General features: G+C 33.5%; 1 protein-coding gene across 4 annotated transcripts in view; it reads right to left on the minus strand.

The window, feature by feature from the left end:
• Positions 1-15,835, minus strand: part of LOC131673916 (uncharacterized) — a 28,206-nt gene that overhangs the window by 1,331 nt on the left and 11,040 nt on the right. For 2 of the 4 annotated variants that reach the window (XM_058952306.1, XM_058952307.1), the window contains exons 2-3: positions 4,282-4,532; positions 716-990 (exon numbers count right to left, since the gene is read on the minus strand). In XM_058952306.1, coding sequence (XP_058808289.1) covers positions 716-990; positions 4,282-4,532 — 526 coding nt within the window. Of the gene's footprint in view, positions 1-711; positions 991-4,281; positions 4,533-9,402; positions 9,735-15,835 lie in introns of those variants that run through there. The other 2 variants (XM_058952303.1, XM_058952305.1) reach the window with 2 other exon arrangements.

Here is a 15,835-nt window from a genome sequence, read left to right on the forward strand (position 1 = left end):
TCATTTCTAGTATGGTTTTAATAATCTTTTCAAGTGATTTATCATGTTGATAATCATTAGCTAATAATTAGCTGCATTCAAAAATTGTTTGGTATGTTTTAATATCATTCTGAAGTATTTCAGGTTATTAAACTAACTGATCAGACATTGTTTTCAATACTCTGCTGATTTTGCACATACTTCGAAAGTATTATTTGTAAATTAGTCAGATATTGCACTATATTAGAGCACATTTTTATTTATTTAGAATAAGCTATAATTAAATGAAACTTGATGAGCATGTCGTTGAACGAGCTTTCGTTATAGTTTTTTTTCTGATATTCCTTCGATTAATATTTTGAGTATAATTTTATTCCTTCACCAATTCGGCTTGCGGACAATTGTGCACGCTTATATTATACGTATAATTTATTGTGCACACTAACATAGTATAAGAGTTGATACATGCTGATTCACGCCAAATTATTATACACAATAGTTTGTGTGTATAATAAAACCGTGCATGATTACCCGCACGTCACGGATTCTTGCAAACTTTTGCAAAACTATATACTAAAAATTTGTAATATAGTCTACATAAAATTGTCAATTCATTTATAACATTCCATTAATCCTTCATGATAGAAATTTTATGAAAGTTTCATATCGGCTTGACTAAATTAATATTCATGAAGTTTGGTCAAAAAGCTAAATTAAACATGATAAAAATTATCACCTCGCATAGGGTGGTGGTGGCGATGGCGTATGTGATTCGGCAACGATGACGCCTGAGGTAGGTATGACGACGACGGCGCCGGGTATCGTGTGTTCGAGTGAGGTGGCAGTGCCGGTGATGCTACTATGACTACTTCTTGCCAATTGGCCCGGGTTTAATTTGATTGCGTCGTCGTAGCTGGGTGGTGCGTCGGCCACTGCCTCGTAATCCGGTGGTTTTTGGCGAGCGCCCGACACCGGATCCTCTATTGAGATCACGTGGATAGGGTCATCGATCTGTAAACATTTTCGTTAAATTTCGTTAAAAATACATCCTCGGGTGAAAGTCACTTACAAGTGACATCATCTTGTAATCTATATAATGGTCAGGTTTTCAATATTCAAGTTGCAAGTGATCTCACGTATAATGGTTTACTTCGACATTGTATCACAGAATTTTTATCTTTTACATGACAAAGGCTTCGACCGACCGACCTTTTTTTTTGAACGCAATTCGAATAGTAATAAAAAATTACTATAGTTTTTAAAATAGTATTCTATTTAATTTATTTCATTGTTACTGATTCGCAGAATTATTGATGAGATTTTAGTATATACATGAACTCATGCTATAAGAAACATTGATGAAAGATTCCCTATGATTGATAGCTAAATCAAATTCCCAATAAATTCTTAACTACTACATTCATAAAAGCTTAATCGACCTAGTCATAAAATTACTAGTTCAAGCACAATAGGAAAGGTGACACAGATTCGATCTCATTTTTGACGTGTGCGGGGTTAAAAATAACAGAGTGAAACGTTAATAAAAGTACGTTTAATCAAAGTCCAGCTAAGAAATACATTATTCTAAACACACTCGTTATCGATCTTACAGATTTTTGTTGAAAGAAATCATCTACATCTTTTATGACTTGAAGGTGCAATTTCTAATCATAATAAAGTTGGCACCGAGAAAAAAAACAATGATTCACACCATCATAAACTATTGAATACTTAAAACTCGTGTTTGCATATTATGATGGGAAGTCTGTAAATAAACGACGGAACGACTAGAACCTCATTTCCATATACGTTGCAGTTTTCGAAAGTGAGATGTCATAGCGATAAGCTATAGACTGCAAAGTTGGTCTTTCTGCATCGTTCTATTTTTAGCCCTCACTCGCCCTTTTCTGTAGGTAGTCTATGGCTGAGGTATATACATACTCGCGGCCCGACGAATATAGGCGTAGATTTATACTTCCGGATGAATATCCTTATGGCGATTGTGTAACTCTATTTTGTGCAACGACACTGACGTAGGCCAATGTGGCAAAACATTGCAGTTGTATTTCCACTTTCAAATTCAGGTGCTGTTCATTTTCTCTATAGGAATTGGAACTTTTTGCGCAAGTTATCTACTCAAGCCTCGACTATTGTTATATGTGTAGTTTTTGATAAAATCTCCTACTCGGAACAGCGAAATTGAATTTCCCGTAATCGTTTAACGTTTAATGTAACATTAATTGAATAAATAATGATTTACTTTGTTTCCACCATGCAAAGACAAATGATGGGAAGGTTTTTTTTTCCAACTATAACTTTGTTCTCGATAGAGTACACTGTGTAGAGCGAACGTGAGGCAATAATTTACAGGTCACGTGCCCATGGTAGTAGAGTATATTTAAAAAATATATAGTTACATCGATCTGTGATCTCAATATTTATATACCTATATTAATATAAATGGCTTAACAACCTAGGAAATTTCAATAGGACGGTGTTATTTCTAATTTTGTGCTACTAAAAGTAACGTATAGTCAAAAGAATTAGTAGGATCGTGAAAGTGTGTTAAATTTTGCAACAAATAGGTTACCCAACTACTATTTAAGTAGGATAGTTTTCATTCATAAATACTCGTAAACGAGTCGAACAAAACCTTAAAATTCTTTAATAAAAGTATTCAAGTGTCGGATCAACAATAAAATTCTACAGCAACGACGGTTGAAACCTCTTCTGAACTTTATTGCAATACCAGAGTCTCGTGAAGTAAAAACAAATAGGCCGATCCGTAACGTAAACTGTTCGGCGATTTATTTCAGTGAAAATTGCGAACTCGCGAGCAAGCAAGTTTGAAAAAACATCGCAATATGTTTGATACTTGACAAGTGAAGAATTCGTTGGCTGTATACGATGTTTTTTTACTACAGTTGTATTCTTCTTTTCTTTAAAATGGATTCCTTTAGACCAATTCGAAGCATCGAATTGGTTATTACGAAATTCTATTATGAGGCATAAAAGTTCGAATATTTGCTGTGTCATTCAAAAATTGACGTCTATTCAATTAAAATATTTGTCTGCTATGCGGTATATTAAAGTATTAATACTGATAAAAAGAGGGCTCGAATTGAAAAAAAGCAAGCTGATAAGAAGTTATATTTATTAATGGCAACACACACAAAAAATAAGCGATATTTGTGCAGCGTGTTCGTCATCGTTGGCAAACAAAGCATGCAAATTAGGGATAAGAGACTTAACATGAACAAGTATTAACAAAAAATTTTTTTCCTACTTCGAGATACGGCTAATTAAAAGAGTAACGTCTTTTGCAGCAGCGCGCTTTGCGGATCTGTCGGTATTTGCAAGGAAACCTTGGACTCTGACACTTGAAATAAGAATAAAAAATACTATGTACACGTTAAATAAGCAAACAACTCGTGCGTATTTGTGCTCCCAAAAATGATAACCAAATCGCGTCGAGCGCCTCAAAATATTGTAAAAAAACTCGAGACGTTTTACGTGGACGAAGTGAGTTTCTTATGTTAATAAGTTAGCTACGGAAATTTACTCGAGATGACATTAAATCAACTGTTGATAATGGACCGATGAAATTAAAAATTTTTTCTCACTTATTAATACACTCTTTAATCAATTAAAACTACAACTTACATTAGTAAATGAATCAAGACGAAAAAAAAAATCGATCGTTGACTTCTATATATACGTGTGATCATGTTCTTTAGATGGAAAACAACAGGTTATATAGGTAACTTTTATACTTGACATATAAAAAAAAATTGTATGGGATTACTTCTCAATATACTCAGTCGCCTCATTTGATCCCAACATTTTTCTATTGTACGATAGGTTACTTGGAATAATGGCTTTCTTATCAATGAATGCGCGCAAACAATATATTATTGCAGTTTATATTTCAGTTATTTTTATCTTGATTTACTGTCTTTATCAATTAGACTCATCGCGTTCCAGAAATACCTGTATTCTAGAGCAACGCACTTATTAAATGTTATCTAGAAAAATTTCATTTTAAGTAACATTTAATTTTACGTTAACCTATAAATGTTGAGTTCTATAATTTGAAGAATCGCTATAAAATGTAATCTAGATTGTCTATCTCGAAAAGAATTGAAGCTTCTCTAACAATAGTTAGAATAAAAACAAAGCCGCTGAGGAAAGACCACGCCTAAATTTATGCAATTAAATCCTTGATCATTGACCATCATTCCATGCAAATGTGATAGTTCACGGGACGGAAAAATAAGACTGCAGATACAGAGAAAAACTAACCTGAGCAGTGACGGGATTGGCAGAACGGTGAGTATGCGAGCTCGTCCTGGTTGGTGGTGCGTGTAGCCAGCAGCACATTGCCGCGCAGATGAGCAATGCACCAGCTACGATGCACGCGACTCCGACGTATCGCACCGGTTCCACGTAGTTCTCGGCAAGGCCCAACCAGTTGATCAAGGCTCCGACACACAGCAATACCATACCATATCTGTATGGCCGTTGAGACCGCCTTGATTCCTCTATCGTCATTGCTACAACATTAGAGGTCACTGCGTTAATCATAGCTTATTCAAAATGCACATTATTTTCTATTGTACTAAAACAATAAAGACAATCAATTTTTAATAATTCTTTCTTGATTCGTTGAAATGAATATATCAATCTTAAAACAGTTTCATGAACTATTCGGTAGGAAAATACGTATTATTTCACTTTCGAACAAAATAAATAAATATTTGATAGCAAAATAATGGAAAGTAACGGATGTTTCTTTTTTTTTGCGACTTTACTTGTTTTAAAAACAAGGCCGTTTTTGATATGGCAGACGATAAAAAATAAGTTATTAATAAAATAAAAAGACTGCAAGAGTAATAAATAATTTCCAGTTATTTCAACAAATATCCGATGGTGCGTATGCGATTGCCACTATTGATAAATGCTTGACTTTTCCGGCACAACAAATTAAATAACAAATTTTATTTCATCATAATATTACCGATATAGCAATTGTGAGGCATCCGTACAGAAGCTTTTCGTTGATGAACAAACAAGGCCAAGTCGAGACCTTGTATCGTGAATTATTCCAAGAAAAAATGAATTCCCACTCATAAAAATGGAAAAAGCAGTGATAATTAACGTCGTGCATACGATAATATCTAATGTGCATAATGACCGCTAGTTGACATGAAGAAGTCGCGATAATACATGGAATAAAATGCAAAATTGCCTTATTATAACTGTACAGTGATTCATTGATCCCGTAAAATCGTACGATCACCCGATAAGCTGTAACATTGTCGCTCGAGTTCATTAGCGCAATGCATCTCGCGATATTTTAGCGATGAAAATTTTTTTTCACACAAGTATTTGCACACAACACCTAATGTAATTTCATATATCGATCACATTGATTTGCCCTTTTCCATACGAATATATAAATAGGAAAAAGAATTGAACTGTGAAAAATTTCTACTAGAAATTACACTTCCACTTAGCGAAATTAAAGTAGAAAAAATATTTTCCGCAGACATAAAAGAAATCGTTTGATTGCGCGAAGCCCGTTTTTTATCCCGTCCCTCTGCGGTGCATGTGCAAGTTTTACATGCACCAAAGTTCAGTTACTCTTTATTATTCGTTCGCAGGCAGTATCAGCAGAGTGTGAGTGAGCAAGCGAACGATGAACTGTAATCAATTAGGTTCTATAAACATGACCTGAATATCTTTCCTTCTGTTTTTAAGAGAGGAAAGAGCTGTGATTTCGAATGCTAATTTTGATCGGATTAGGAACACTATCCACCCCCCCCCCCCTCCCATTCAATATATCAGACAACGGGCTAGGCTAACAAGTGGGTCAGAGGGCGAACGAATGCAATGTATGCCACACCTTTGTATCCGTAGAATCTCCTTTACTAGTGTTGTGCTATACGTATACCGTTTGTTATTTTTATCGACGTAGTTAATCTGAAGCGCTAATTAGGACATAATGAACATCGCGCAACGAAAGGATGCAGCTCAAGTTTATATTTACTGGTGATTGCAGCGTGCCCACATCGCTCACGCGCGTCCACGTGGAATCGTGAACAAAAAAAAGATGACGGTTTATTAAGTTTGATTAAAATGACGCATAAGTCTGCAAGTTGATTGACTTTTATTACGCAGTGAACGCAAACATTCGGTCTTGTACTTATTAATATTATAATAAACGCATATATTAATAAAGAGAAGAAGAAATCTAGATTACTGACGATAGATTAAATGGATACCGAGAAATCTAAAATTTCCAAGATAGTTTTTAAGAGAGAATGCGGAAAAAAACGTGATATTGACTCAATTATATCCGCGAGACACGGCGTGGAATTCCTTATGCATCTTAACGATGAAGAAATTGGTAGCTTGCAACTGGTTCAATCTGCACTCACAAGTTGAATTGCTGTTTTCATTGATACATCTTATGTGCCACTGAGGTACAAGTGAGCACCGGATTTCGTTAAGAAGCACTAAACCTTGATCTACTTTAATTCGATTTAGAGGTACAATTCATCAAGATTTATTACGGACTATCAGCCTTCTTTTTTCATTTTTTCTTTTCCTTTTGATATGATTGAAAATGTCCACTTTTTAAGTCAAATGAAAAAATGTTAAGTCATTAAAATTTTTCTTTAACTTCCAGCCGTTTGGCTTCGTGTGCAAAATGCTTATCATTGAGCAAACGTTATTTGGAAATTGGATTGGCAAAATTTTATTTTTCCTGCTGCCGCATTATCTATGGGTTTTATCAAAAGTCGACACAACGAAGCTCGATCAGACTTTCGCTCGTACCGTTGTCTCGTGAAAGAGACAGCTGTATTATCAGTATCGTTAAGAAATGCAAATGATGAAAAAAGCAACGACAATTACGACATTTTCAATAATGGCTTATGACGACGTGTCGTCGTCGCGCCTACGGCGCAATCGCAGCCGCGCGTAGGTGACATGCCTTTGGGAAAACAATCATTGTTTTTCTACTTTGTTGTCGCAATAAAAGGGTTATGAAAATGTTTGATATCAAGACGCGTAATTTGCAATTTGCTCGGCACGCAAACTTCTTTTTATAAATTGTATAATGAAATTAAAACACTTATGGTCTATTAATACTACTTCTTTGTATGAAAATTGTATTTCTTACTTACTTAGTATTATACTCCAAGATTTTAATAAAACTAATTGTAATGGGATGTGAAAGTTTTATTAATTGAGAAATTCTTTCAATGAAACAAACAGTGAAACCATCAAAGTAAGATTAGGATAATTCCGAATTCGTCAATAAACGACTTGAATTCTCAAGAAATTTCAATTCTTCCGATTAATCCCGTAGCGTGAGGAGTTGTAAATAATCATCTGTAAATCGCTGATAAACGCTTAAGGCATAATATTGCCAGAATATGCGACAGCAAGACGCAGCGTGAGCAAACACATTGTGCGACAAAGCGCAAGTAACACATTAAGCGCACGTATCGTGAGAGCAAAATTAATTGTAATTTTGAAACGTCACGTACGCTGAGTGCCAACCAAGTACAGTATGATTCTCTAGGATGATGTACTTACAAGGTCGTTCAAGCATGAATGCCTAATGTGTGTATTTACCGTGAGTAAATTTTTTGCCAGGGGCTCGACTACCAATGTTGTCTTGAAATTTGAAAAAGAAAGAAAAAACGAAGATGACATGGATATTATTTCCATAGCGATTCACAAAAGCTTTCAACTGATTTGATGCAAAATGACGGTATTATGAACAAAAACTTGTCACGCATTTGCCTTGTTTAAATTTTCATATGACTGGAAATGAATTTGTGTTGTTATATCTTGTCTCGTATCGTGAGGATTTCTGTAAATTCTTGATAAAGTTGAACAAATAAGATGCGTTTTAATATTGGCTAGTCATAGAATATTTCCACCGAAATGTCTTACAATATGATGATGCGATATTGAGATCATCGTGAGCATGACAAGTTTCACGTGTTTTAAAGAACAAGAATAGAATAGAGAAGAGTGACAGTTGAAAATATCCGAGTATTTTTTTACAGCAGTTACAACCAGACAAAAATAAATGAGTTAATGATATTATTCGAGTTCAGGCATATCCAGGGCTAAGATTTATTATTTTAACTTATTTGACATTAAGATGCAATGAGAAAAAGCAAGATAAAAACTATTTTTTTACAATATATTTCAGAAATCTACAGGTAGTTAAATATTTTACACGCAATACATTTTTTGTTTTAGAATATAGATAATTTTGTAAAGACGTGCGATACTCATTTAAATAAATAATTACATCGTATTAAGCAATACTGAAGCTCATTTCTTTGACAAAAAGAAACGCAATTGAAAATTTTTATTGATAATTGCGCGTACTGATAACACACCAGAAGATAAATTTTTAACTGAAGAAACGTTTCCTCTAAATAACCTTAAATGTAAATATTTTTCACTACAGATATAAGTTAACAAAATCAATGTAGAAAAATGTTCAGGCGCAAAAAGATAAAAGTGAAGCCAAGACGATTGAAAAATTAGAAAAGCTAACAATGATACGGCAAATAACTAGCAGCTCTTTTATCATTTTGCACGTTTCAAGCAGGTGAGAAAAACAAATAAGTACTGCACGAGACTCCCAAGTGATGTTCAGAAAAGGATGATAAGGACATGACAATGGATTTTATTATTTGCATAAGACTTATCATGGTTATCAACTTGTAAGCATAAAAACCAAGCCACATACAAGTATCATTGTCGGTTATACCCGTCGGCACGCGTAGATCAACTAAAATTGATGGTGATAAATTTTTTTATTGTGTCGAGCACCTTACACATGCACGCGCGTGCACGTACAATACGCATACACACACAGCCATGAAGATTTTAAATGCCGATAAGCAACTTTATTTACGTGACGATACCTCGAAATGCGTGCGTGTTTTCTTATCGGTAAAGTAAAATGGCGTTTCGATGTGAATAAGCAGATTGTTACAAGGCTTTCAATTTGTTTTGTTTGTCAATGAAACTACGTTACTGGAGTTTTCGGTTGCAGAATTGCAATTGTTGATTATGTCAAAAAATACTCTTTGGTAGTTGTTAGTCTTCCATTTGATCAGATTACTTTTTAATTGAACTCAAGGACCAAAATCGATAAATTATCGAACACGAGCATTACACTTTTTCTGATAAGAGCTACTACGATCGTTTAGCGAGAGCAACTATAATCTGCTTTAAAAAATATTTTGCCATGTAATATTTTGTTTTTTAACAATATTTCAACGTGTTAGTTAATACATTGATACAATCACTCGAGGAACTAGTAGCGCGTTAGTTAATTACTAGTACAAGATAAATTTCGTGCGTAAGACAGAAAAAAATAGATACCTGGTACTTCGCCAAAAATAAGGTAAGTAGGTTGATGATTTTGATTACTACTCATTGTACAGAAAATTTGAATAAAGATATATTTAAAACTCTTTTAATAATTAAGAGATATAAATAACTAAAACTTTTAGAATCCTTTATCGACGCTTCCATACCGACACATCCTTAATTCTAAATTTAAAAGTTTTACTTAAAATAACGGTATGTAGTTGTATATTATTTAAGTCCATGATGTCAATATTGAATTATAACAAGAACAAAATTTTTGAAACCCAGAGGTAAACGTAACAAAGTTAGGATGTGATCGGACAGCAAGAATGCACTGAATACGATGGAATTTAGGTAAGTGTGGGAGCAGACAGTCAACTTCAGTTCTTTAATACAAGCAGGCGCCCCTCCCTGCGACGATAAACTTGCGCCGCGCGGCGACCGCGACGTCGAAGGGGAAGAACTTGCGCATGTGTATATCGCGCATGACGCTTAATGAAATACCAACTATATACACATAACTGAGATGCTTCTTACTCTCGCCATGTGGATTTTCCAAATATTTCAATTTATCGTAATCGACGATTTTCATTTGCTCGATAGATAGAGCCTCACCCACATATAACGTCATGATACGTAGTTTGATTCTGCCTTTAGATATGGTTTTTTATTTCCTCTTTTGGGGGTTTGAGTTGACAAATTGATGAATTGACGAGTGGTTTTTAGCAGATTAAAGTAACTGTACAAATGCTTTGCTAACGATCGAATAGTGGTGTTAAACTAGTGGAATTCATAAATTTTGAATATTGGTATAACTTTTATGTATGTACATCGAGCAAATTGGAGAATTCATTATCAGACGTCAATAAAGTAGATTTTACACTTATTTCAATGATACTTTTCAAAGGAGCCCATATATGTACATACCTTTCGACATTTTCAGTTCTTTCGATGTCGCTGATTCTTATCTCGAGTTTGCTCTGACGACGAGGCGATGTGTTTTCAGATTGTCAAACTAAACGACTAATGCAGGCAATAAAAATAACGATGGGTAAGGAATAAAATATTGGTTTTGCTAATTAATGCTCATAGGAGTAAATGGACTAACGGATGCACTTATTTTATTGTCAGTTTAGCTATTAATAATCCGTTTCACAATTTGAATTCACAAACAACTCAAATATAATTCTGTAATTCTGCTAAAAAATCAAACGCTATTCTAATTTAATAAATTAACGCAAACATTCGATTGATCGTAATATATTTTGAATGAAGATTATTTTATTGTATTATCAGTATTTTTATTGCTACTAATTATATTTTTATGAATTGTAAATTATGATCTATTAGCTAAAATATTCACGCCAATAAAATCTTACAGGAGCGAATCTCAAATTAAATAAAAGAAAATCGTATATTAGCATATGTCAAGTCATAAATTCAGCTTTATTTTACGAGCTCAGTTTTCAGCTACAGTGAATATTTTTGTGGATTTAATTTGTGTACTCGGAGCCTTTGAAAATAATTTATTTTCAGAATTCCAACAGTAATTGTGAACTGTCTGGTATAGACGAGAGATTTTTCTATCATTAAAAAGTCATAGACTTTTCTGTCATTAAAAAGTAAACACGTCCGAAATACTTAAAGCATTGCATTATAATAATGACGTAAAAGAAAACAATAGCAAAACTTTCCTTGTACTCGTAGAAACACAACTTTATAACGATTAGTATGAAAGACTCCTCATTTATAGCGTCTTTGTAAAAAAAATTGAAGAATTTGAAACTGTACACATAAGCTGAAAAAGCGTATACGGCTGCATATAACAATGCAATGAGACATCGAGGTATCAAGAGTATTGTTTTGATAGTGTGAGATTCCATTATTCCTTAAGTAAATATGTTTTTATTTACGGAGAATAACACGTAATAGTCGTTATATAGATAAGTTTGCAAAAGAGGAAAAAATATGACGACTATACGTCAAAAACATCAAAGTCACGTTAACTAGTCGTAGCACTAGTCATCGGCTCATTCTCGAGAACTTAAGCGCGTGCGAGCGCTAGAGGAAAAAAAATTCCCTTTTTCGCGTTCATTACGCTTCGGTTAATCTACTACCTGCCAGAACGAGAAATCCACTCGTCCTTAGCAAGTGCCCTCGACATATAGTTCACAGACCTCTAGTATTATGCGAGCTATAGTCACCGCGATAGAGAAAATTCCGCTGACCACGAAGTTTCTTTGTTTATTTTATTGTAATACTTTTTTCAGCCGCGAGAGAGAAGCTTTTACTCGAATCCATATTTTTCCCTCGTCTGTCTCAATCGGTATAAAAAAATACTCTTGCTTCGGAGGCTACAATATATGCGTACATCGAGTCTGATCGCGAAGTCGTGAAAATTGTATTCAATAAATATTGTATTGCGCGTTCTTTCTCGCTCTCTTCACTTCGTTTTAAACATCCGATTTTATGTCATGACAATTGTAAACGATACTAAGCAAATGTGATCTATGTAGAATAAACTTTGACTCTTTATAAAAGAAAAGGATAAAAACTTTTAAATTACCGTTGCTATTAAAGTCGATTAGTTTGACACTTTTTAAATTTAAAAAAATCCGTGTTGTAGCTTTGTTCTGATCTGACTTTCGTAATAAAAAAAATAGCAAGCACAATGATATCATTATAATACGTCAACGTGATTTACAATTTCCTTCCCAAAAGAAATATTCCACACCCAATAGACAATTATGAACGAATAGGATAAATACACTTCATAACGCAATTATGCGAAATAATTATAAATTAATTTGTGTTATCAATCGCCTTGCTTAAAATTGAATACTTTAAGAAAAAATGTTTCTTATCTCGACTGATATGAATCGACAAAAAAAAAAATTTAATATACCTATAATAGTTCTCACGGATAAGAAGTCTTAATACTCAGAAAAAAAAATACAGAATGATAATGAACGATAATCGTTAGAAAAATTGCAATGAAAAAACTTTTACACGCTGATGAGAGCCGCAAATATGAATACGTGTGTAATTATTACGAAGGTGAGTTTACTTTTAAGTAAATCCAATCCTGATAACAGGGAGCGGTATATCTTGAACGGGAAGTCCAAGAGGTAAGATTGCTTAGCTTTACGGTTTTACGCGTTGGAAAAGAAGGAGGTACAAAACATTGAGTCATGTGTAATGAAAAATTATCAAACACTCGACATGTTATTTTTATGACTTATCATTAAAAACGTATATAAATGAATTTCCGTGCAGCTTTAAACGTATATATCAGTTCTGATAAGTTATATTTACACGTTGCTAAAATAAATGATGTATGACATTGTTTGAAGCTACGTATAAATTCCATCGGTTTACGAAAGCCTTCGAGTAAAATTACATGAAAAACAAAATTTCACCGTAATTAACTCCTAATTGCACATTAATGATATGTAATGAGAAGCTTTATGGAAAATATTTATCCTATGACCTCGTCGATTGCCTGAATTGAGAAAGGTGATCAAAAAAATTCATCGTCAAATTAATTGTCAAAGCAAATATGCAAAAATTAATTTATGAGAAATTAATACTACCAAATAAGTTGTAATCAACGTACCAAACAATAGATGTCGAAACGCATATATTTGTACAATGTTTGTTCACATATTTATCTACGTTCTGTGACTATGTAATTCATCGTCAATAAAAAAACCGAAAATTAATGTTTAATGAGGCATGCACAAGTAGTAATTCAAAACGGAAAGCTTTGAGTAATTTAAGAAGAATGCAACCCTTGTATATTTCAAGTACGTCAAAGTGAACTTATTAAAACCCATACACGCACCGCGTAATTACAGAAGAAAAAAGTGCTTGATTGGCCGGCAGATGCAAGAGACGAGTTTCTTCATTTGACACGCTTAGTTTGGAGAGTGAGAGGAAATGTACGTGTGAAGATAAAATCCAATTAGAATTACTACGCTTAACTGGAATAAAACATAAAACTCATTGCGTAATGGTGTTAACAATCGTTGTTTTGATGTCGATATTTTTTCATATTAATTAGCAAAAGTCTGCACATTCGTAATTTCGTAAAGTTCTCATATATCATAAAACTAGGGTTTTAGCATTCGTCTACCATAATAAAGTAGTTTCCAAACTTTTGCATCTTAGTGAAAAACGAATGTTTTTATCTCTTTTTAATGAATTAATCAAAGTTTTCATGATCCACTTAATTTTGACTCTTACTAAAAACTTATATTATCGCAATTCTGCGAAGCTATCCGTAATTTGAAGATGTATGTAATCGAAAGCTAAAAATATTCCAACAGTTTTCACGCACCATAAGATATATCTTACGAAAATAGTCATGATCAATAAATCATTGGAACCTATGTATGCAAAAACGTAAACTTTCACAAAAATAGAATCACCGGAAAATATCTTACTCAATATTTTTTCATTGTGTCTTTTCATTTAGAAATCTAGGGCTCCTTAAAAATCTCATGTTTGGACTCATTTATTTTTACTTAAAATATGTGAGTCACAGAAGTCTATTATTTTCTAACATAGTTTTAAATTATCAAAAAAAGACTTGCTTATCTACTCTGAAAACTAAATTTGCACATGTTTCGAAATTTTACTTAAGATGTGTGGATGATACCTTTCGAGTTATCAAACGTCATTAAATAGATACAATTATTTAAGTGTTCAACGAATACCACGATGATTTAAAATTTAAGATAGAAGTAGAAGTTGAAAATGAATTGAATTTTTTAGATACCATAGTTACCAAAATAGATAACAGAATGTTGACGAATTGGTATTAAAAATCAACTTCATCAGGCAGACTAATACATTTTATATCAAATCATCTAGTATTTTAGAAGAAGAATATTATGTACAATTCAGTAGACCGAGCGTTCGTATTATACAACAAATGTTTCCATGAACAAAATAGTTACGATCTAATCAATATCATGTAGAACAATCAATACAATTCATCTCAAACCATATTATACTATAGAAAATTTATTTCATTGAGACGAACAAATCAACAAATAATAGCCTTATAAAGTCAGAGAACATTCTGTATAATGTAAGCTCAAGATACAACATACAACAAGATATAACAATAGGAACACAATTCCAAACGGTAGGGTAAATATATTTATGAAATTAAATGGACATTAAAAACACACATGAACGGACATAAGAATATTAAGAACAAAGATGCGGTTATAAATATATAAATGCAAAAATTTAATTACGAGGTTGATTAGATCAGCGCCAGCATTTTGAAATTCGAATTAACTGGAAGAAGCGTTTGATACATATTTTTTGTCACAATATTCATGATAAAGAGGAATCTGTAAAACTGACTAACATATATAATTCTATTATAAATCTACTACGGATTAAAGATCGGGTGCAGGAAATAAAAGATCAAATCATAATGGTAAGACCTTTTAACTACAAGCATTTGTTCTGACCGCAGCACTTTTGGGCTGTTATTTTGTAAGTTATTGATGTGTTCTAGTTGTTTGTCATACTGTTTTTCGTAATAAAGATTCTGAAGAAATGAACGAATCGGTTAATGAAACGTGAAAAGTTGTTTTCTATCAATTTTGTTTCCACCGATGGAGCATAGCTTCAAATAGGATCACAGAAATCATGCTCACGCAAAATCAGGAACTTAGAGGAAAACACTTTAGCGGGAAGCGTTATGTTCGCCAAGAGACTATCCGTATGTTCGTACTTTATAGAGCATAGATCCATTGCGTCGTCTATTGCCGTTTCTCTTTCGCGAAGTGGACCTATATAAATATTAAACACTTAATCGAATTCACCAGATACATGTATATTACGAAAACATGGTTAGCGATAGTACGCAGCTGACTCGGCACTTGCTAAACTTCAAATCTTACCATCGGTTACCAGTGATTCGAGCGTAAAAGAGTGTCGATGAATAACGGTTTGGCGGTAGTCGATATACATTGTTCGGAAGAGGTAAAAAGAAACAAAGAAGGCTTAGGAAAAACGTTTCCCACGTGCTCTTCTTCTTACGTCAGAAGACACTGCGGATACTGTTATATCTCGGCAAGCTGCAGTGCACGAGCCCGTTACACGATTCTCGACCTTCACCTGGATTTGCTATGCGTTTGCCTGCCTGCATACATGTTCTGCCGATTTTTCTCTTTGCCTTGAGCGTTAACAGACTGATTATTCAAAATTAAGTTTTTTCCATAGTACTTGTGGATATCCAGTATTTTTACTCAATGTTTTTTCTGGTAAACAATACTGCCAGTGATACAATGATGATTAAACTCAACCTCCGGACTATACACAATATATTTTCACCTCAATTATCACGCCTTGAATTAAAATTTAGAGAACAAATTGTACCGTCGTCCTCATTTTTTTAAATCGTAAAAACTACGTGGGTTTT

This window comes from Phymastichus coffea, unplaced genomic scaffold, assembly GCF_024137745.1.
Source record: "Phymastichus coffea isolate CEN01 unplaced genomic scaffold, Cenicafe_Pcof_1.1 PCOF00204, whole genome shotgun sequence".
NCBI lineage: Eukaryota > Metazoa > Arthropoda > Insecta > Hymenoptera > Eulophidae > Phymastichus > Phymastichus coffea.